The 21,273-nt window shown below is 40.5% G+C and overlaps 1 protein-coding gene across 1 annotated transcript; it reads left to right on the top strand.

Annotated features, from left to right (window-relative positions):
• The first annotated feature begins 467 nt into the window (after positions 1-467).
• Positions 468-19,303, top strand: LOC115207570 (metabotropic glutamate receptor 6-like). The gene is made up of 11 exons (XM_029774776.1): positions 468-771; positions 3,015-3,625; positions 6,631-6,847; positions 7,008-7,143; positions 7,306-7,460; positions 7,606-7,746; positions 7,855-8,055; positions 14,188-14,327; positions 14,438-15,061; positions 15,238-15,549; positions 19,040-19,303. The coding sequence occupies exons 2-11, from the start codon at positions 3,071-3,073 to the stop codon at positions 19,277-19,279; spliced, it is 2,721 nt and encodes a 906-aa protein (XP_029630636.1). The 5' UTR covers positions 468-771; positions 3,015-3,070; the 3' UTR covers positions 19,280-19,303.
• Positions 19,304-21,273: the final 1,970 nt, after the last annotated feature.

Below are 21,273 nucleotides of genomic sequence, written 5' to 3'. Positions count from 1 at the left end.
TGGAGACGATATAGAAAATGATCGCATCTATGCAGTAGAGAAACAGATGCACCTGATTGCGAATCACAGTATTGTTTCAGTTGATAGTTGGTAGAATATGTCCTTTACATGAAATTCAACATGTGAATTAACAGGTGTGTATGAGAATGTATGAATCAAATCAATGCCTTTCTAATCTCCCCTGCAAAGTGACAGAGTGACGGTGTTCCATCATAAAAGGGGGAGGGACTACATATAGTACAGCTGCATAAAAATATATAGGCTAGTCCACCTAGGGATTTCTTCACAGACGCCCGCATGATAATCCCAATCTGTGGCCATTAGTGCACTGAGAGAGAAGAGGGTTCGGGAGAGAGAGAGGGAGGGGGGTCAACAGAGAGAGGGGGAGTGACAGAGAGAAACAGAGAGCGAGAGGGGGAGAGCTTTTAAGGGATTTGGCAGTGATTTGTCGAATCTCAGTGGCGTAATGTGCTTTTTCTACTTTTTCTACTGATTTAGACATGATGCTATACACTGAAGCCTTGAAAGCCAACATTTTCAATATGTTTTTATGAACTAAAACTCGTTTTTTATGTTATTGAACGATTTGAGTCCATTACAGTTATTTTGGGAAAATAAATATAATATCTGAGATGTTAATAGATTTACTTTTCGCTAAAACAACGAAGAAACCGGCACTGAATATCATCACATATTAAATATGGGAATAGGCCTATTTGGGAATGATGGCATGATGGGTCAAATCAAGACTGGTCCAAATGGAATGCTCAGGTAAGCAGTCAATTCTTATATTTATGTACAAATATGTGTCACATCTCTATTTCAAGGCCTTGCAGAATTTGTGTAGATTTCAGGCCAGTATCCAACACAGTTTTTTCATTGTTTGCACAATATTGATATGTGCATCAAATGATAGCATGTGATGTTTGGTTGGATGATAATAATACAACTAAGATAAAACTCTGTTTTGCAACAACAAAAGGTTTAAAGGTTTAATTATACTTACTCTGTGGAACATCATATTTGCATAACAATATTATTGTAATTTCAATATCTTTAGTTGGTTATGTCTTAATAACCTTTTACTGCAGTTGGCTAAATCAGGGTCACAGAGTGTTTCTTGGTAGTCTTAAACAAATCTACTTTGAAACAAAAGTATACACCTCACACACATGGTTATGGGCTTAAAAAATAAGACACCTGTACCATGTCAGATATAGATTTGTAATGTATTATATTTTGAGTTTGCATTCCAATATACCACTTTATATACATCACAGAAGACTGAAATATAACAAAACCGTTTAAATTAACATAGAAACACCAGATTTTTGGCAGCTTCAAAAAAGAAAAGTTTATTAATTATGACAAATTATGAACAATATAACATTCCACCCTTGAGGCCACTCGGTCATTTGACTGCAGGAAACGGGTACACCAAATATTTTAGATATTTTTAATATTGTTATAACTTATTCGGATCTCCCCCTCACATAGTGAAAATGTAAGAAAAGTAAGCTGGATAGGCTGTCAAACTGTGAGCTATATATTCTTTGCGTCATATCGGGATGAAATTCCTTGTTCCTTACACAACTCATATTTTTATCTTGAACATGCACCTTAATTCTTCTATTTCTCACCCCTATGTCTCCCCTATGTTTCATTAAACCTAAACAGTATTACAGAACATAATAAAAATAACATAAAACACATACACTGTATCTGTCCATGTTAGCTTTTGTGAAATATTTATGCGATGTTATTACTATGTACTTCGCTGCTCTCTTGGCTGTGTTTTACTTGTCCAACCTTTTTCATACAGATAACCTTTACTCATGAAGACTCTTTTTGCTGTGGCGTTTGAGCGGGATGATTTTTGAGTCTAGGTGTCACGTCCTGACCAGTAAAAGGGGTTATTTGTTATTGTAGTTTAGTCAGGGCGTGGCAGGGGTGTTTGTTTTGTGTGTTTCGGGGTTTTTGGTGTATGTTTTCTATTTCTATGTGGGTTTTCTAGTTTTTCTATTTCTATGTTAGTTTTGGGAACTACCTCCAATTAGAAGCAGCTGGTTGTCGTTGCTTCTAATTGGACTCCATATTTAAGTGGGTTTATTTTCTCTTGTGTTTGTTGGTAGTTGTTTTTCCGTATAGTCCTTATGGAACTGTTGGTTTACGTCTATTTATTTTGTTTATGTGTTCACTTATATAAATAAAAGATGAGCACAATACCCGCTGCGCCTTGGTCCACTTTCTACGACGCACCTGACACTAGGAGCAGTAGATATTCTCGGACAGACACACACCTTTAAACAAATTTGTTATGCTCATTTTGAGGCTGTGGTGAAGAACTGAAGTGGCATGTCCTATATTGTCTGCTTGAATGATAATGTTTGGTAATATTATACACTGAACAAAAATATAAATGCAACATGCAACAACTTCAAAGATTTTACTGAGTTACATTTCATATAAGGAAATCAATCAATATAAATAAATTCATTAGGCCCTAAGCCATGGATTTCACATGACTGGGTAGGGGTACACAATTAGTTTACTGACAGAAATACTCCTCAGCCCCCCCCCCCCCCCCCCCCAGTGTAATGATCATGCTGTTTAATCAGCTTCTTGATATGCCACACATGTCAGGTGGATGGATTATCTTGGCAAAGGAAAAATGCTCACTAACCGGGAGGTAAACAAATGTTAGCACAAAAGTTTCGATAAATAAGCTTTTTGTGTGTATGGAACATTTCTGTGGACTTTTATTTCAGCTCATGAAACATGTGACCAACACTTTACATGTTGCATTCATATTTTTGTTCAGTATATATGCCAGTGATGTCAAGACATAGTGTATAGTAATTTCTGCTGCCATGGTTAGAGCATTTGCAGATCAATTTGTATGATAAACAGTTATTTGACTCATGCAGTGTTAGTTTAAAATGTATGTAATGAAAGCTATTCAGATGTATATAACTTAACCAAAGACCAACATGTCCTCATTAAACTGTTCACAGGTATCAAAGGTAGAGGGAGGAGCCTGGTACTTTAACACTGGATACAGGAACCTTTGATGGCCAAAATCATGACATCACAGTGCCACAAATCCCAGTCCTGCTGTGGGTTTGGTCAACCGTTTGGATGTCATGTAACAACATTTCCCAGGTTACTGTTAATGTTGTTTCTGGGTCTAAGTCCAGAGACATGGGCTCAGCAGGGCACACAACCACACTCCATCAAGATTGAGGGGGACATCACCCTGGGTGGCCTGTTCCCAGTGCACTCCCGTGGGCCAGCCGGTGTGCCCTGTGGTGAGATCAAGCGGGAGAAAGGTATCCACCGTATGGAGGCCATGCTGTATGCCCTGGATCAGATCAACAGTGACCCTGACCTCCTGCCTAACATCACCCTGGGGGCCAGAATCCTGGACACCTGTTCTAGAGACACCTACGCCCTGGAGCAGTCACTCACCTTCGTCCAGGCCCTCATCCAGAAGGATAACTCGGACGTGCGCTGCTCTAATGGCGAACCACCCATCATTCCCAAACCGGAGAGGGTGGTCGGAGTAATCGGGGCATCAGGCAGCTCAGTGTCCATCATGGTGGCTAACGTGCTGAGACTCTTTGCGGTGAGACTCCTTCTTGTGCTGTGCATTGTCAGCCCTCACTGTACTATATTCCCATGCTACAGCCTCATCCTCACACACGTATATATATTCTTCATCAGAGTTAAAGGCCCAGTGCAGTCAAAAACTTGGTTTGCCTATGTTTTATATATATTTCCGTACTATGAGATTGGAATAATACTGTGAAATTGTGGAACTTATGATAATGCCATTAGTGTAAGAAGTGTTTGAAAAAACTGCCTGAAATTTCTTCCTGGTTTGGTGGGAAGGAGTGTTGGCCTTCTATGTTGACATCGCCATACAGTTAATAGACCAACAAGAAAGAGAGCTCCAAACCTCTGCCAATAACTGCACATTTTCAGTTTTTCTCTCCCCACTCAAACCACTCCCACACAATCTTGGCTAAATTCTTTCTTGAGAAATTAAAGCTATTTTTGTTTCTTTTTGACCATTTTAATTAAAAACAATCATAGTAAGTTATTTAATTGTTACCTAGAAATGGTTTTATATTGAGATAAAAACAGCTACATTGGACCTTTAATATACCTTTACTAAATCTAAATGTCATCCCTCTGATGAATCAGCTGTGAACTCACACCCTGACATTTTCCTCAACTGTTTCATTTCACACAAACTCAAAATAAGAAACACTGCTGATTGCTGTAACGGGACACTAAGGCTGCCTAAATCCCTCAGTGACTTAGTGACATGACTCATTAATAACCAACTAGTAATCTAGAAAACCCATTTCAACTAGGTTAAATAATCTTCAGGTTCAAGAAGCTAAGCATATACCATCTCTAGTCCTCTGTCACTAGTTAATTCTCTTTATGGAGAGCATTAGTTGTGAAACAAGGAGTCACATTGCATATCGTGAAGATGTTAACTACAGAATTATAGATCCCATCCTCCATTAAGCCCCTCAGCAGCTCAGGACCCAGTCTGAAAATAGAGCATCGGGCCAGAGGGATGACATTGGTTCTACGATATCAGCAACTTTCTAACCGGTGTTCTGCAGATTTAACTAAATGGTGGGCTTGTCCTGTACGCATGTACTCAGGGATAGAAGTCAGCCCGCTAGCCAGAGGCTAGTATTTTTTAGACCAGGCTTGTAGAAAATGTATCCAACTAGCCTGCTGACTAGAGAAACTGTGTTTTCAAATATTGCATGGCACAGATTTTGGAACTAGGCTACTTAAAACTGTGGTCTACAAGCTGGCCAGTGCCCAAAATCCTTAAGTTCCATCCCATAATGTACTGTTCTAGAGTTTGCACAGTTACTCAGATAGAGTCTGATGTGTGATGTCCTCAGTCTGATTTAATACGCATTGTATCACCTATCTAATACCAGAGTCAGAGAGAATTTGTTTAAATTGTAATTTTCATGATTTAATATGATTGTTCTCTCATTTGAATCACAATACATAATATTCTAACATGACATCTGAACTACATGTTCTCTGTGATATTTATTAAACGTTTGAGTTGTCCTGGTCTTGAGAGTGAATTGTAAGAGCTCTGGGAAGGGTAAGGTTTGTCTATAGGGTTGAGGTCAGAGATCCCTGTAAATGTCATTGAACTCAACACACATGGCACTGACAATATACATGGCATGGCCAAATAGCATGATAGGGTTGCAACATAGCAGAACAGTCTATTTATTTTTTGATAGACTGTCTGACAGCCATAATCAATTGATTTCTGAAGATATTTGATGCCATCCTTGTCTTTTGGTTTAAAGGAGGCTTAATGTTGTTTTAGGAATTAGTGTTGGAATGTAAATATTGGAAATGAATGTTACTATTGATGTTATCATTGATCACATCAATGTTTGGTGTATTGAATTTCACTTACCCCAACAGAAGACTATATAGTAAGAGCCATATATGGTATTCATGCAGATGTGGGATCTTAATTTGAGCCAGTTTACAACAGCAAGAAAATAATCCTGCAGCAACAGTTAATGTGAATTATTATGGGGATTATAATTAATGGACATTTTTGTAGGGGTTGATATATTTTTCTTATGGGAAAATCAAGTCTGTAATTTCAAAGTGGAAATTACAAACTTCAGAAGCCTATTTAAATCTCAAATACACTACAAGATTAAAATGTTCTGCATTGTAGGAAAGTTCACTTGCAGCAGGGTGATCAAATTAAGATCTTAGATCTGTATCAGAGTAATATATGAATGTTCCCACTAGAGGGAAAGTGTGAAAGTAAAGCAACAAATTTAAGCTGCATGTGGCCATCAGAATTAAATATATTGTATGGCTTACAGCTGAGAAATGGTAACCTTGTCTCTTGATCTCTGTCTCTCTCCCTCTGTGCTTAACGTAATTTGACTAAAACCCATATAATCCTTCCAGATAATCTGTGAAATGGTTCTCTCCCTCTTCTCTCCTTCTCCCTTCACAACCCCTTGTGTCTACCTTTCTCTCCTCATCCTCTAAAGAACCTCTCATTAAAACATGGGCAGGCATTAGTGGGGACAAAGCCAAGACCACTCACATAAACTGTGTCATTAAGGAAGTAGCACACCAGTAAATTAATCTTCTCATCAATTTCTTTCCAAACAAATGCTTTTACTGCGGTGAAATTTATCATCTGTATTTTACCATGACGTTGGCTTTTATGGCCGACAAAGACCAGTAGTTAAAGCTGTAGCAATATTACACTGTATGAATGTTCCAGTGGATTAAATTGGCTGGACAAGTGAGAACTATTCAGCATCCTCCATTATAGTGTTGTTTTGGGACAAAATGCCTGGCAATGTGTCATCATAAGGTATTATTTCGTTTGTTACCAACTGTGTGTATGATTTATCCAGACGAAGATTGATTTGATAAATGACACATGGTGTCTGGTGCTGCAGAGAAAGGCCCACATGGTTCAGTAACTTTCCAACATCCAGTAACCTTCCTTTTGAATCTAATGATTGTCTCTGGTCTCTTCTTAAAATTCAGCACATGCAGCCATTAACATCATGTAACATCTGTATCTTTCAGATCCCCCAGATTAGTTATGCGTCCACGGCTCCAGAGTTGAGTGACAAAAGCCGTTATGAGTTCTTTTCCCGTGTGGTCCCTCCTGACTCCTACCAGGCCCAGGCCATGGTGGACATCGTCAAGGCTATGGGGTGGAACTACGTATCTACACTGGCCTCAGAAGGAAACTACGGAGAGAGCGGTGTCGATGCCTTCCTCCAGATATCTCGAGAGGCAGGTTTGTACTGAATTTAGTGGTAAATTGACATTTTCTGATGTAGTGTAACCATGGCCACCATGGTGTTGCAATTGATGGTACTGTATGGGGAGGATATGAGGTCCAATGAAGAAACACCTTGATGGTTTGGATCTTGTGTCTTTCTTCTCCCTTTATTCAGGAGGTTTATGCATCGCCCAATCCATTAAAATCCCCCGAGAGCCCAAACCAGGGGGCTTTGATAAGATCATCAAGAGACTAATGGAGACCTCTAATGCTCGTGGGGTCATCATCTTTGCCAATGAGGATGACATCAGGTGAGTGGTAACTTAGTAGTAACTTTTCCTTTCCTTTCCCTAGGAAGGTTGTCACATAACCACCATGCTACTTGTTCTCTAAGCTCTACAGAACCAAGTTCTTATAGAGTCTAGAGCTACTAAAGGACCAGTGTGCTAATGCCTTACCACCACTTCTCACAGACGTGTCTTAGAGGCAGCAAAGAGGGCCAACCTGACGGGTCACTTCCTTTTTGTGGGCTCTGACAGCTGGGGGGCCAAGAGCTCGCCCATCCTGGACCAGGAGGATGTGGCTGAGGGAGCTGTCACCATCCTCCCTAAGAGGGCCTCCATCGACGGTAAGGAAAACATATGGAAAAGGTATTGCAGAGATACATTATATTTTGGTATTCAGTATGACTTTAACTTCAGTGGGTGATGGGAAAGTCTTAAACATATGGTGATAGTGATGCTCTGTTTGTCCTCTGTTGGTTCTTTGCCAAGGGTTCGACAACTACTTCACCTCAAGATCTCTGGAAAACAACAGAAGGAACATCTGGTTTGCTGAATACTGGGAGGACGACTTCAAATGTAAACTGACCCGAGCAGGTATCAAGTACGACCTTGGTAGGAGAAAATGTACAGGTAGGAGAAGAGGTTATTTCTGACATATTTTATATCTCAAATCAGCAGATTTATTTATAGGCTACACTGGCTTTAACCATTGTATGCCACCCTTCCTCCCTTCTTTAGGTGAAGAGAGAATCGCTCAAGAATCTCAGTATGAGCAGGAAGGGAAGGTACAGTTTGTGATTGACGCGGTGTATGTCATGGCCCATGCCTTACACAGCATGAACCTGGACCTCTGTCCGGGCTCCATGGGTGTCTGTGAGAAGATGGACCCAGTGGAAGGGAGTAAGCTGCTCCAATACATTCGCTCAGTCAACTTTAATGGTGAGTTGGAAATGTAGGGAGCACGGGTCGTTAAAGGTCCGTTTTTAGCACAATATCAAATCCTTTCTGGATAACAATTAAGTACAAAAATTGCTTCATAGCAAAGGGCAATTTCTCAAGCACAACTTGTGCTAGGACTTTCTGGGAGTGGTTTGAGTGGTCTTTTAACTAATTTAGTGCATGATGATGTCACCATGGAAGGCCAAAACTACATCCCACCAAAACAGGTAGAGATTTCAGGCAGGCGGTAATTTCCAACAGCTCTTAGGGTCTTGAGGGATTCCATTGGAGCAGCAATCAATCAGGTCTTGGAACGTTCTATAGACTTTGTTTAAATCAAGTTTGAAAATACATTTTCCATCCTGACTTTTATTTTTGTTGTTGCTGTCAAATCAGAATATATTCTTGATAAAATAAATGATAACAAAATTGGTTAGAAAGTGTATAGAGAAAATGCACAAACCAGTTGAATCAATGTTGTGTCAACGTAATTTGTCAACGTATTGTGACGTGGAATCTAAATGGAAAACACATTGGATTTGAAAGAAGTTATCAACTGTTGTTTTGAGGGTGAAATTTCAACCACAGGATTGTGTCATCATTGTAACAAATTTTCAACATAGACAAACCTTGTATAAAGTACACTACAAGACCAAAAGTATGTGGTCACCTGCTCGTCGAACATCTCACACAAAGTTGGAAGCACAGAATCATCTAGAATGTCATTGTATGCTGTAGCCTAGCCCAACCCATGAAAAACTGCCCCAGACCATTATTCCTCCTCCACCAAACTGGCACTATGCACTGGGTCAAGTAGCGTTCTCCAGGCATCCGCCAAACCCAGATTTGTCCGTCTGCCAGGTGGTGAAGCGTGATTCATCACCCCAGAGAACGCATTTCCACTGTTCCAATGGCGGCGAGCTTTACATCACTCCAGCTGACGCTTGGTATTGCACACGGTGATCTTAGGCTTATGTGCGGCTGCTGGGACATTGAAACCCATTTCATGAAACACCTGACGAACAGTTACTTCCAGAGGCAGTTTGGAACTCGGTAGTGAGTGTTGCAACGGAGGACAGACGATTTTTATGTGTTATGCGCTTCAGCACTTGGCGGTCCCGTTCTGTGAGCTTGTGTGGCCTACCACTTCGGGGCTGAGCTGTTGTTGCTACTGAGAAGATTCCACTTCACAATAACAGTACTTATCGGGGCGAACTGACTTGTACGAGAGATGGAATCCTATGACGTTGCCATGTTGAAAGTCATTGAACTCTTCAGTAAGGCCATTCTACTGCCAGTGGTGTAAAGTACTTAAGTAAAAATACTTTAAAGTACTACTTAAGTAGTTTTTTGGGTATCTGTACTTTACTATTTATATTTTTGACAACTTTTACTTCACTACATTCCTAAAGGAAATTATATACTTTTTATTCAATACATTTTCCTTGACACCCAAAAGTTCTCGTTACATTTTGAATGCTTAACAGGACAGGCAAATTGTCCAAATTACGTACTTACGAAGAGAACATCCCTGGTCATCCCTACTGCCTCCTATCTGGCGGACTCACTAAACACAAATACTTGATTTGTAAAGTATATCTGAGTGTTGGTGTGTGTCCCTGGCTATTCGTAAATAAATAAAAAAAAACAGAATATTGTATCGTCTGGTTTGCTTAATAAAAGGAATTTGAAACGATTTACAGTATACTTTTACTTTTGATACCTAAGTATATTTTAGCAATTACATTTACTTTTGATACTTAAGTATATTTAAAACCAAACACTTTTAGACTTTTACTCAAGTAAAATTTTACTGGGTGACTTTCCCTTTTACTTAAGTCATTTTCTATGAAGGTATCTTTACTTTTACTCAAGTATGACCATTGGGTACTTTTCCCACCACTGTCTACTGCCAATGTTTGTCTATGGAGATTTGACAGCTGTGTGATCGGTTTGATACACTTGTCAGCAACAGGTGTGGCTGAAATAGCCAAATACACTAATTTCAAGGGGTGTCCACATGCTTTTGTATATACAGTTGAAGTCAGAAGTTTACATACACCTTAGTGAAATACATTTAAACTCAGTTTTCACAATTCCTGACATTTAATCCCAGTAAAAATCCCTGTCTTAATTAAGTCAGTTAGGATCACCACTTTATTTTAAGAATGTGAAATGTCAGAATAATAGTAGAGAGAATTATTTATTTCAGCTTTTATTTCTTTCATCACATTCCCAGTGGGTCAGAAGTTTACATACAGTCAATTAGTATTTGGTAGCATTGCCTTTAAATTATTTAACTTGGGTCAAACGGTTCGGTAACCTTCCACAACCTTCCCACAATAAGTTGGGTGAATTTTGGACCATTCCTCCTGACAGAGCTGGTGTAACTGAGTCAGGCCTCCTTGCTTGCACATGCTTTTTCAGTTCTGCCCAGACATTTTCTATAGGATTGAGGTCAGGGCTTGTGATGGCCACTTCAATACCTTGACTTGGTTGTCCTTAAGCTATTTTCCACAACTTTGGAAGTATGCTTGGGGTCATTGTCCATTTGGAAGACCCTTTGCGACCAAGCTTTAACTTCCTGACTGATGTCTTGAGATGTTGCTTCAATATATCCACATCATTTTCCTCCCTCATGATGCCGTCTATTTTGTGAAGTGCACCAGTCCCTCCTGCAGCAAAGCACCCGCACAACATGATGCTGCCACCCCCGTGCTTCGCGGTTGGGATGGTGTTCTTCGGCTTGCAAACCTCCCCCTTTTTTATTCAAACATAACGATGGTCATTATGGCCAAACAGTTATATTTTTGTTTTATCAGACCAGAGAACATTTCTCCAAAAAGTACAATCTTTGTCCCCATGTGCAGTTGCAAACCATAGTCTGTCTTTTTTATGCAGTTTGAGCAGTGGCTTCTTCCTTGCTGAGCGGCCTTTCAGGTTATGTCGATAAAGGACTAATTTTACTATATAGATACTTTTGTCCCATGGTGTTTATACTTGCGTACTATTGTTTGTACAGATGAATGTGGAACCTTCAGGCATTTGGAAATTGCTCCCAAGGATGAACCAGACTTGTGGTACAATTGTTTGGCTGATTTGTTTTGATTTTCCCATGATGTCATAAAAGAGGCACTGAGTTTGAAGGTAGGCCTTGAAATACATCCACAGGTACACCTCCAATTGACTGAAATTATGCCAATTAGCCTATCAGAAGCTTCTAAAGCCATGACATCATTTTCCAAGCTGTTTAAAGGCACAGTCAACTTAGTGTATGTAAACTTCTGACCCACTGGAATTGTGATACAGTGAATTATAAGTGAAATAATCTGTCTGTAAACAATTGTTGGAAAAATGACTTGTGTCATTCACAATGTAGATGTCCTAACCGACTTGCCAAAACTATAGTTTGTTAACAAGAAATAAGCGGAGTGGTTGAAAAACAAGTTTTAATGACTCCAACCTAAGCATATGTAAACTTCAGACTTCAACTGTATAATCAATTATGCTGTTTAGGCCTATAACGCATTTGCGAAGTCATCAACAGCTATTGTTTCAATTCAACCTAGAATTAAACTAAAAATAGACAATATATATATATAGGCCCTGATGTTTCAAGCTGGTTTCAAGTTGATTTCAAATGTAATGTTCAAGTTAATAATTAATATGTTGGATTCACATCTCCATCTCAACCAAATATCTAATTTAAAGAATAAGATGAAGTCAAATAAAACTTTAAATGCACGTTAAATCATTTGATTTGATTTAGTCCTATTCTTTAACTTAGATTATTGGTTGATATGGAAACATGAATACGGACAAACTGGAATTAAAGCCAGACTAATTCCGTGGTGCCACGTCCTGACCATAGTAAGATGTGATTTTCTATGGTAGAGTAGGTCAGGGCGTGACAGGGGATGTTTTGTGTTTTTCTATGGTTTCTATTTCTATGTTTAAGTTCTAGTTTTTCTATTTCTATGTTTTTTTGGGGGGTTGATCTCCAATTGGAGGCAGTTGGTCCTCTGATTGGAGATCATATTTTAGTAGGGGTTTTTCTTCCTGGGTTTTGTGGGTGATTATCTTTTGAGTAGTGTTTGTTTCTCTCTGCGTCACGGTTTGTTGTTTTGTAAATTCAGTTATTTATGTTTTGCAAAGTTTCACAGATTTAAAAAAATTTGGAACTACAACCACGCTGCACTTTGGTCCGATCCTTTCGACAGCCGTGGCACAAAAGATACATCTCCTTTGAATGTTAATATTTTGATGCGTTGACAACCAAACACAATTCAATATAACTTTTGCAATACAGTAAATAGCCTATGAACTTGTCGACAAATAAATCATATGTTGGATTCACGAGTTTAACTAAATCCCAAAAACGAGTTAAAGAATAGGATGAAGCCAGAGGCTCAGATGGAACTGTCCAAGTATTAGATAAATCTCCTTTAATTTGTGATATTTGGTTGGGTACAATTCAATATGACTTTCATAATACAGTAAATAGCCTAAAATTAAGACTATCTTACAAACTAATGTATCAGTATTTATTCAACCTAAAATGAGGAATACGTCCATGGCCACATTTTTGAGGTTACTGTAACTATAAATGTTTTCTTATGTTATCATAGAAAGTGTGCATGTTGAAGAGATAGCATGCAAAGATCCCAGGTCTGTGGAGATCTTCACAATTGCTACATTAATCTGTGCAGAATCTTGAACGGCATTTATCACTTGCACTTTTAATGTAATCTCAACTGCAATCCAGGTCATTTAGTTGTGTTAATAGATGAAGCACAGTGATATAATACAAAATATCTGACTTTGTATTCCCATTGTAGACCTTTCCTGCAGTCAAAATACCAAATCACCCTTTAGTGGACTCATGGGTGGAATGTTTTTTATTTTTCATAATTTTGTAATTAATCAACATAATTTTTTTTTTTTTTAAACACTGAAAATATGGTGTTTCTATGTCAAACTGTTTTGTTATATTTCAGTGTTCTGTGATTTATATAACGTGTAATATTGTGATACAGGTGTCTTCTTTTTTTAAGCCCCTAATCATGTGTGTGAGGTGTACACTTTTGTTTCAAAGTAGATTTGTTTAAGACTACCAAGAAACACTCTGTGTGACCCTGATTTAGCCAACTGCAGTAAAAGGTTATTAACTTTGTTGTGCTTTAAATGGTTGAAAGTCTAGTGATAATACATTTAGATGACAACTAAACCAACATTCTGACATTGTTTTTCCATTGGAATTTGGTTGTGCTTTAAGATTGTTGAAAGCATAGTGATATCACATTGAGAATTCAACAACCTTCTGGCTGCCTCTCTGAGTGGGTGAATACATGTTGAAATCTCACTGATCAACTTCTCAACCAAATGTTACCCAAATTTCCACATTGAAATGACATGGTGTGCCTAATGCATGGTTTCGTGAAGCCTTTTCCACTCCTGGTTCCCATCACGTCCCATGGGTTTAAGAGAGGAGTGTGGAGGGAGTTCAGTCTGAAGACAGCACTGCACTCTGCATTAGCCTTGGGATCTCTGCTAATGTACTAAGCCACAGTACACAGCACATCCCTTCAATGTACTCTTCTTCCCCAGGGCTGCCTCTTCTTTCTTCATACACAAGACACACTCCTCTTTTTATCTCCATCTTTCATAAAAAATAATTTTCTTTATCACTGTTTGGAGTCCAAGGAGCTTTCTATGAAAGCATAGCAATTTCCCTTTCCCTCTTAGTGGATGATCTTTGTATAGAAAGCTCTCTCTGATTGTTCCTGCCTGTCCGTTCAGACATTCAAACTATAGTGTTAAGGCAACAGACCAGAGAGTACAGGAAGAATAGCATCATGTATGGAAAAGAACCCTCCACACGAACAATCTTATGCTCAGCTTTGCCCTGGTTGCATAAGACACGAGTCTTATAGGTTCACCTCCTCTAATGTTACATGTTTCTTTGGTCAAAGGTAAAGGCATTGCACCAGGGAACACTGCTGACCCTTTATGATGCATACAATATACATTTACATTTAAGTCATTTAGCAGACGCTCTTATCCAGAGCGACTTAAATATACTGCCCAATAGTGGGTAGCCCTGTTGAAAATCCTTGCTCCTCTATCCAACAGGCAGTGCAGGGACTGGGGTCATGTTCAATGAGAATGGAGATGCTCCTGGTCGCTATGACATCTTCCAGTTCCAGCTCTCCAACACCACCAACCCTGGCTACCGGTGTATTGGCCAGTGGACAAACCATCTGCGACTCAATGTAAACATTTGTTTTGGCCTATTTAATTTAGCTATGTTGATGTTCACTTTATCAGTGTTGTTATCACTTGATGTTCTTCAGCATTATTTCTGTCTCTGTTTCTGTGGAAGGCTGAGGAGATGCAGTGGTCGGGTGGGGACAGTGCAGTTCCTGACTCAGTGTGCAGTTTCCCCTGTGAGCTAGGAGAGAGGAAGAAGATGGTGAAGGGTGTTCCCTGCTGCTGGCACTGCGAGCTGTGTGACGGATATCAGTACCAGCTGGATGAGCTAAACTGTGACATGTGTCCCTTCGACATGCGTCCCATGCCAAACCGGACGGGCTGCCGGTCCACACCCATTATCAAGCTGGAATGGAGCTCCCCCTGGGCCATCATCCCTGTGTTCCTGGCTGTCTTGGGCATCTTAGCCACTTCTGGATGCATCATCACCTTCATCCGCTTTAACGACTCCCCCATCGTCCGGGCCTCTGGCCGGGAGCTCAGCTATGTTCTCCTGACAGGCATCTTCCTCATCTACCTCATCACCTTTCTCATGATTGCAGAGCCCAGCGCCCCAGTGTGTGCGTTCCGCAGGCTGCTGCTGGGTCTGGGCATGTGTATTACCTACTCAGCTATGCTCACCAAGACCAACCGCATTTACCGTATCTTTGAGCAGGGCAAGAAAGCAGTCACGCCACCTCCGTTCATCAGCCCTGCTTCTCAGCTGATCATCACCTTTATACTCATTGGAGTGCAGGTGAGTGGGTTTCTGCCTCTCTCCTACCGCATGTGATGAAAACGAGGCAGTAATACAAAAGTGTTTTTTGTTAAAGAAACAGGAAATGGTGTCTGGAATGGTATACAGTAGAATTAGCTCGAACTGCTGAACCATGGGCCACATCAATATTTTGCTAATTCTGTGTATATCCACAGTTACTTGGAGTTTTCATCTGGTTTGGAGTGGTGCCCCCACACACCATCATAGACTATGAGGAGCAGCGCCCGCCCAACCCAGAGTTTGCACGTGGGGTCCTGAAATGTGACATGTCCGACCTGGCCCTGGTCCTCTGCTTGAGCTACAGTATCGTGCTGATGGTGACCTGCACTGTGTACGCCATCAAGAGCAGAGGGGTGCCAGAGACCTTCAACGAGGCAAAACCCATTGGCTTCACCATGTACACCACCTGCATCGTGTGGCTGGCCTTTGTTCCCATCTTCTTTGGCACAGCCCAGTCTACTGAGAAGGTTTGAAATTCAATGTTATATTTATATAATTGCTGGTATTTACCCTGCAGGAAAAAAGTTCATTTTTGATGTCCTTTAAAAAAAAGCAACCATAGAACTATGTTTTCTAGAATTGGTTCTAGAGCTAACTTCTCTATTGAAGAACTGTCAACACTGTTATCAAATGCTAGTTTGTTACCTGTCGTACTCACAGTATGTTCAGTATCTCTTCATTAAATGACAGATGCCAATTTAGCTTGTGGCTTATTTCTATGCTTACAAAGCAGTGGAACAATGGTCAGGATTTAAAAGATGGAAGTATATTCAGACTAGTAGGGTGTGTTATTAAGAGTCAGTCAAACTGAAATGATCCAACCCCCAGGTGAATTAAAAGTATTTTACCCTCTGCAAATGGAAATGAAATTAATCAAAGACGGGGGAACTCAGAAATTAGGTCAGATGAGCTCAGGGACAAAATGGGTCCCTGAGTGACAAAAAATACCCCATACATGCTTTTCAATTACACAGTTACTCATAGCTTAGAATGTCTAAATATAGCATCAATAACATTTAGTTGTCAGATTGCATTAGTTGCAGACAGTATTATAACAGCACAATAAGAGTAGAACAGTGTTATTAGATAGGAATGCAGGGGTATTGATGCATTACATTTTGAGAGGTACTCAGAAAAGTGTCAACAGTTGCATGTTGATCATTAGGGAAGTGTGAATGGAAGGGGTTAGATTTGGGAGAGCACGGCAAACTTAGGGTTGGCTATGGTTTTACATTTTCTACTGACTTGCTTCAATGTGTGTTGTTTTGGTGTGGATGGTTGACTTGATTGCAGATGCACATGATAAGATATATATCTCTCTCTGGTCTGTACTGCCTTTGGGTCTCATTAGAACTGCTCTTTGTCATATTTCAATGCCACTTAGTTGCTGAGCCATACTGTACCTAGCACTAGCCTGGGGTCAGTGATGTCTTTAATATTAACGAATGTGAACGGTGCTCTCTGTTCATTCATGCGTTGCCACATCAGTGCTGGCCAGGTCATTGAGAGCCAATAAAAACCATAACAAAGAAGAGGACAGAGAATATAGAAATAAAAAGATATGTGGGTTATCCCCTCAGGATATTGTGCCATGTAGCTATTTCTTAATTCATGAGGTGTACTGCTTTTGAATTGTCAGTGCACTGGACTCAGACCACAAGTCTGTTCTCATTATTGTTGTTGCCAGGCTGACAACAGAGGAACACCAAGATGATTAGGTAAATTACCCATGAATAGAGCACCACTCCTCAGTGTTTATAGTTACTGGGTTATAAATCTATTCAGCTAAAAACACAGCCGTCTAAAATCAAATCAAATCAAACTTTATTTGTCACATGCGCCGAATACAACAGTTGTAGACCTTACCGTGAAATGCTTACTTACAAGCCCTTAACCAACAGTGAAGTTCAAGAAGAGTTAAGAAAAATTTTACCAAATAAACTAAAGTAAAAAATGTAAAATAATAAAAAGTAACAATAGCATAACAATAATGAGGCTATATACAGGGGGTACCGGTACCGAGTCAGTGTGCAGGTGTACAGGTTACAGGTAATTTGTACATGTAGGTAGGGGTGAAGTGACTATGCATAGATAATAAACAGTGAGTAGCAGCAGTGTACAAAACAAATGTGGGGTCAATGTAAATAGCCTGGTGGCCATTTGATTAATTGTTTAGCAGTCTTATGGCTTGGAGGTAGAAGCTGTTAAGGAGCCTTTTGGTCCTAGACTTGGCGCTCCGGTACCGCTTGCCGTGCGGTAGCAGAGAAAACAGTCTATGACTTGGGTGACTGTAGTCTCTGACAATTTGACGGGCTTTCCTCTGACACTGCCTATTTTATACGTCCTGGATGGCAGGAAGCTTGGCCCCAGTGATGTACTGGGCTGTACGCACTACCCTCTGTAGTTACGGTTCGATGCCGAGCAGTTGCCATACCAAGCGTTGATGCAACCGGTCAAGATGCTCTCGATGTTGCAGCTGTAGAACCTTTTGAGGATCTGGGGACCCATGCCAAATCTTTTCAGTCTCCTGAGGGGGAAAAGGTTTTGTTGTGCCCTCTTCATGACTGTCTTGGTGTGTTTGGACCATGATAGTTCGTTGGTGATGTGGACACCAAGGAACTTGAAACTCTCGACCCGCTCCACTACAGCCCCGTCGATGTTAATGGTGGCCCTTTCCGGCCAGCCTTTTCCTGTAGTTCATGATCAGCTCCTTTGTCTTTCTCACATTGAGGGAGAGGTTGTTTTCCTGGCACCACACTGCCAGTTCTCTGACCTCCTCCCTATAGGCTGTCTCATCGTTGTCAGTGATCAGGCCTACCACTATTGTCATCAGCAAACTTAATGATGGTGTTGGAGTCTTGTTTGGCCACGCAGTCATGAGTGAACAGGGAGTACGGGAGGGGACTGAGTACACAGCCCTGAGGGGCCCCAGTGTTGACGATCAGCGTGGCAGATGTGTTGTTGCCTACCCTTCCGTCAGGAAGTCCAGGATCCAGTTGCAGAGGGAGGTGCTTAGTCCCAGGGTCCTTAGCTTAGTGATGAGCTTCGTGGACACTATGGGGTTGAACACTGAGCTGTAATCAATGAACAGCATTCTCACATATGTGTTCCTTTTGTCCAGATTAGAAAGGGCAGTGTGGAGTGCGATTGAGATTGCGTCATCTGTGGATCTGTTGGGGCGGTATGCAAATTGGAGTGGGTCTATGGTATCCAAGAGGATGGTGTTGATGTGAGCCATGACAAGCCTTTCAAAGCACTTCATGGCTATCGATGTGAGTGCTACGGGGCGGTAATCATTTAGGCGGCTTACCTTCGCTTCCTTGGGCACAGGGACTATGGTGGTCTGCTTGAAACATGTAGGTTTTACAGACTCGGTCAGGGAGAGGTTGAAAATGTCAGTGAAGACACTTGACAGTTGGTCTGGGCATTCTTTGAGTACACTGCCTGGTAATCCGTCTGGCCCCGCGGCTTTGTGAATGTTGACCTGTTTAAAGGTCTTGCTCACATCAGCTACCGAGAGCATTATCACACAGTCATCCAGAACAGCTCCTGAACATTCAGATGAAGAAACAACGTCTGTATGCTGTGTACCTCTGAGATTTCTCATCATATAGCTTCTTCAGACATCGTATAGTAGTTAGGCATAATAAAGGTGTCATGGGGATTGCCATGGAAAATATTATGTAAGACAACCTCCATACATTGTTTATTGAATGTTTACTGTATTCTCAGCATATTCTCAGAATACTATATACTCATTCTCAGGTTATTCTCTGATTAATAGAAGGAATTACTGGCATAGGATCGATTGTTTAAAGAAAATTAATATTTTGAGTTATGAATGCAACACATGCAATTCACGTAGTACCCAGACAGGCAATCCAACCCCTATTGTAAAATGTATAGGTTTATACTGAGGTATTTATTAACTTTCACCCTGCCTTCTATCTGCTCCAGATGTTCATCCAGACCACCACCCTGACGGTGTCCATGAGCCTGAGTGCCACTGTGTCCCTGGGCATGTTGTACATCCCTAAGGTCTATGTTATCATCTTCCATCCGGAGCAGAACGTACAGAAACGCAAACGCAGCTTCAAGGCTGTGGCTTCAGCAGTGACCACACAACTCTCCCAGAAAGAAGACAAGCAGAACGGAGAGTCCAAAAGTAGCGCCATAGTCCCTGACAGATCACAGTGAGTAAAGCAGAGACGGTGTCCAGTCAGAACTCTTAGAAAAAGGTGCTATTTAGAACCTTAAAGGGTTCATCGGCTGTCCCCATGGGGGAACCCTTTTAGGTTCCAGGTAGAACCCTTTCGGTTCCATTTAGAAACCTTTTGGGTTCCATGTAGAACCTCTACATGGAAACCAAAAGGGTTCCACCTGGAACCGAAAAGGTTAACTACTTGTAACCAATAATGGTTTTCCTATGTGACAGCCGAAGAACCCCTTCGGAACCCTTTTTTCTGTGTACACTGAACCTTCACCTGTGTTACTGTATGTATTCACAATGACAGAAACAGATTAGTGTTCATTTTTCACTAAGACAATAGTAATTGTCTCTCTCTTCAATCACTTTAGATAACCCAGCAGGAAACCGGAGATGAATGCGACACTTGGCGCCTTACAAAGCACAGCTTTTGATTAATGGTGAAGGCTACACTGTCACATGGGTGGGATGGAAATAAAATGAAAAGGAGATGCTAACTTTGTCATTCTAAATAAACACTGACTGACTCGCAACAAGTGCTGTGACCTGACTGTAAACGGAACAGTTGATGCATTGGATCATCCTCCTGGATCATCCTGATTCCTGAACAGAACACAATGAACATTGAAGACAGCTTTGCCAGACTTCAGGACACTGTCTCCTTTTACAGTAGGATATCTCAAATTGACCATGGCAATGAAATAGTCAGATTGTTCTCCTCAGGACAATTATTTGGGTCAGTAGTTGATCAAATGATAAACCTTTGACTGGATGATCCAAAGTAGGATATTTTGAAAACTTTGTTTGCTTGATTTATCAGCACTGCATGGGTTGTGTGTACATTATATGAATGCTTCCATAGTATTGTGTGTATGAGTGTTACGACTTTGACTCGTTCTTTTTTACGTATTTCACCGGAAGGAACTAGCTTTTCTATACACTACTAAATCCTGGAATACGTGTAGGGTTCTTGGAGGACATACTTTTAGAGAGAAACAATTGTAGGGAATTTTGATTACTGACGTCAATCCTACCAGATCAAACCTCATGTAAGGGACCATTTTAATATAACATCTACAGTAAATGCTTTGGTTCAGTTTGGTGTTAATTGTTTTAGCGGTAATGACTTGTATATGCTGCTGCAGTCTCTAAACAGGAAACCAGTTATTCTGAACAGGATATTGTGTTCTGTAAGGCACCTGAGTTGTTAGAACAACTTATGGTAGACACTACAAAACAATGGCATTTCCCTAGATTGTTCCAAATATCTTTAGTGCTGCTGGGGTTGTGATTGTGAGAACAGTTATGGTAACACTAGATTTCACTGGGAATATAATTTGTGTTTCCAATGACTACTTTTGTTCTTCAATATTGTGCCATAAAATCACAGGTTTGTTGTATCAAAATGTTAAGTTTTCCTTAATTGAAATTACATTGTGATTTTATGTAAACCTATTTGTAAATGAATATTCTGGCACCATAATGGTCCACAAAACCACGATAGCCCATTTAAGGTCACATTTCTAGCAGTCCCAGAACACATGCAGCATTCACTCTGTGCTGAGGGGTACTGAGTTTCTATTTTGTGAGTTCGAACGCCATGCAGTGGTAGCTCAGTTTGCAACATTGTTATTTGCAGTAAGATGTTTTACTTTGCCGGGGTTATGCTCAGGTTAAGGGAAAAAGGTGATTTAAATGATATTGATAGGCATTTTATATTTTCAAATACGGTTATATACTAAGATATGAATAATGACAACTCCATTTGATAAAGCCCAATAGTACCCCACAATTCCACCTAAGTATTGTACTTCTATAGCTTTCTTCCATTGAGTGAGGCTACCATTGCCCCCTGTGGGAGATTTAGTGAAACTGTACAGTAAAATAGAACTACTTACTGGGTAAGCTAGCCATTCTGTAGTGTGGAGACTAGTGTGGCACATTACTTGCCCTGTGGAGATGTCTCCACTACAGTATCATAGTG

The sequence above is a fragment of the Salmo trutta genome, chromosome 14 (assembly GCF_901001165.1).
Source record: "Salmo trutta chromosome 14, fSalTru1.1, whole genome shotgun sequence".
Classification (NCBI taxonomy): Eukaryota; Metazoa; Chordata; class Actinopteri; order Salmoniformes; family Salmonidae; genus Salmo; species Salmo trutta.
The sequence above is the reverse complement of the archived record's forward strand: the minus strand, read 5'-3'. Positions and strand labels throughout refer to the sequence as shown.

Coding starts and splice junctions, on each gene's coding strand:
- LOC115207570 (XM_029774776.1), top strand. CDS start 3,071: ATGGCCAAAATCATGACATCACAGTGCCACAAATCCCAGTCCTGCTGT. Junction 6,848..7,007: donor CCAGATATCTCGAGAGGCAG/GTTTGTACTGAA, acceptor CCCTTTATTCAG/GAGGTTTATGCATCGCCCAA. Junction 8,056..14,187: donor TCGCTCAGTCAACTTTAATG/GTGAGTTGGAAA, acceptor TCTATCCAACAG/GCAGTGCAGGGACTGGGGTC.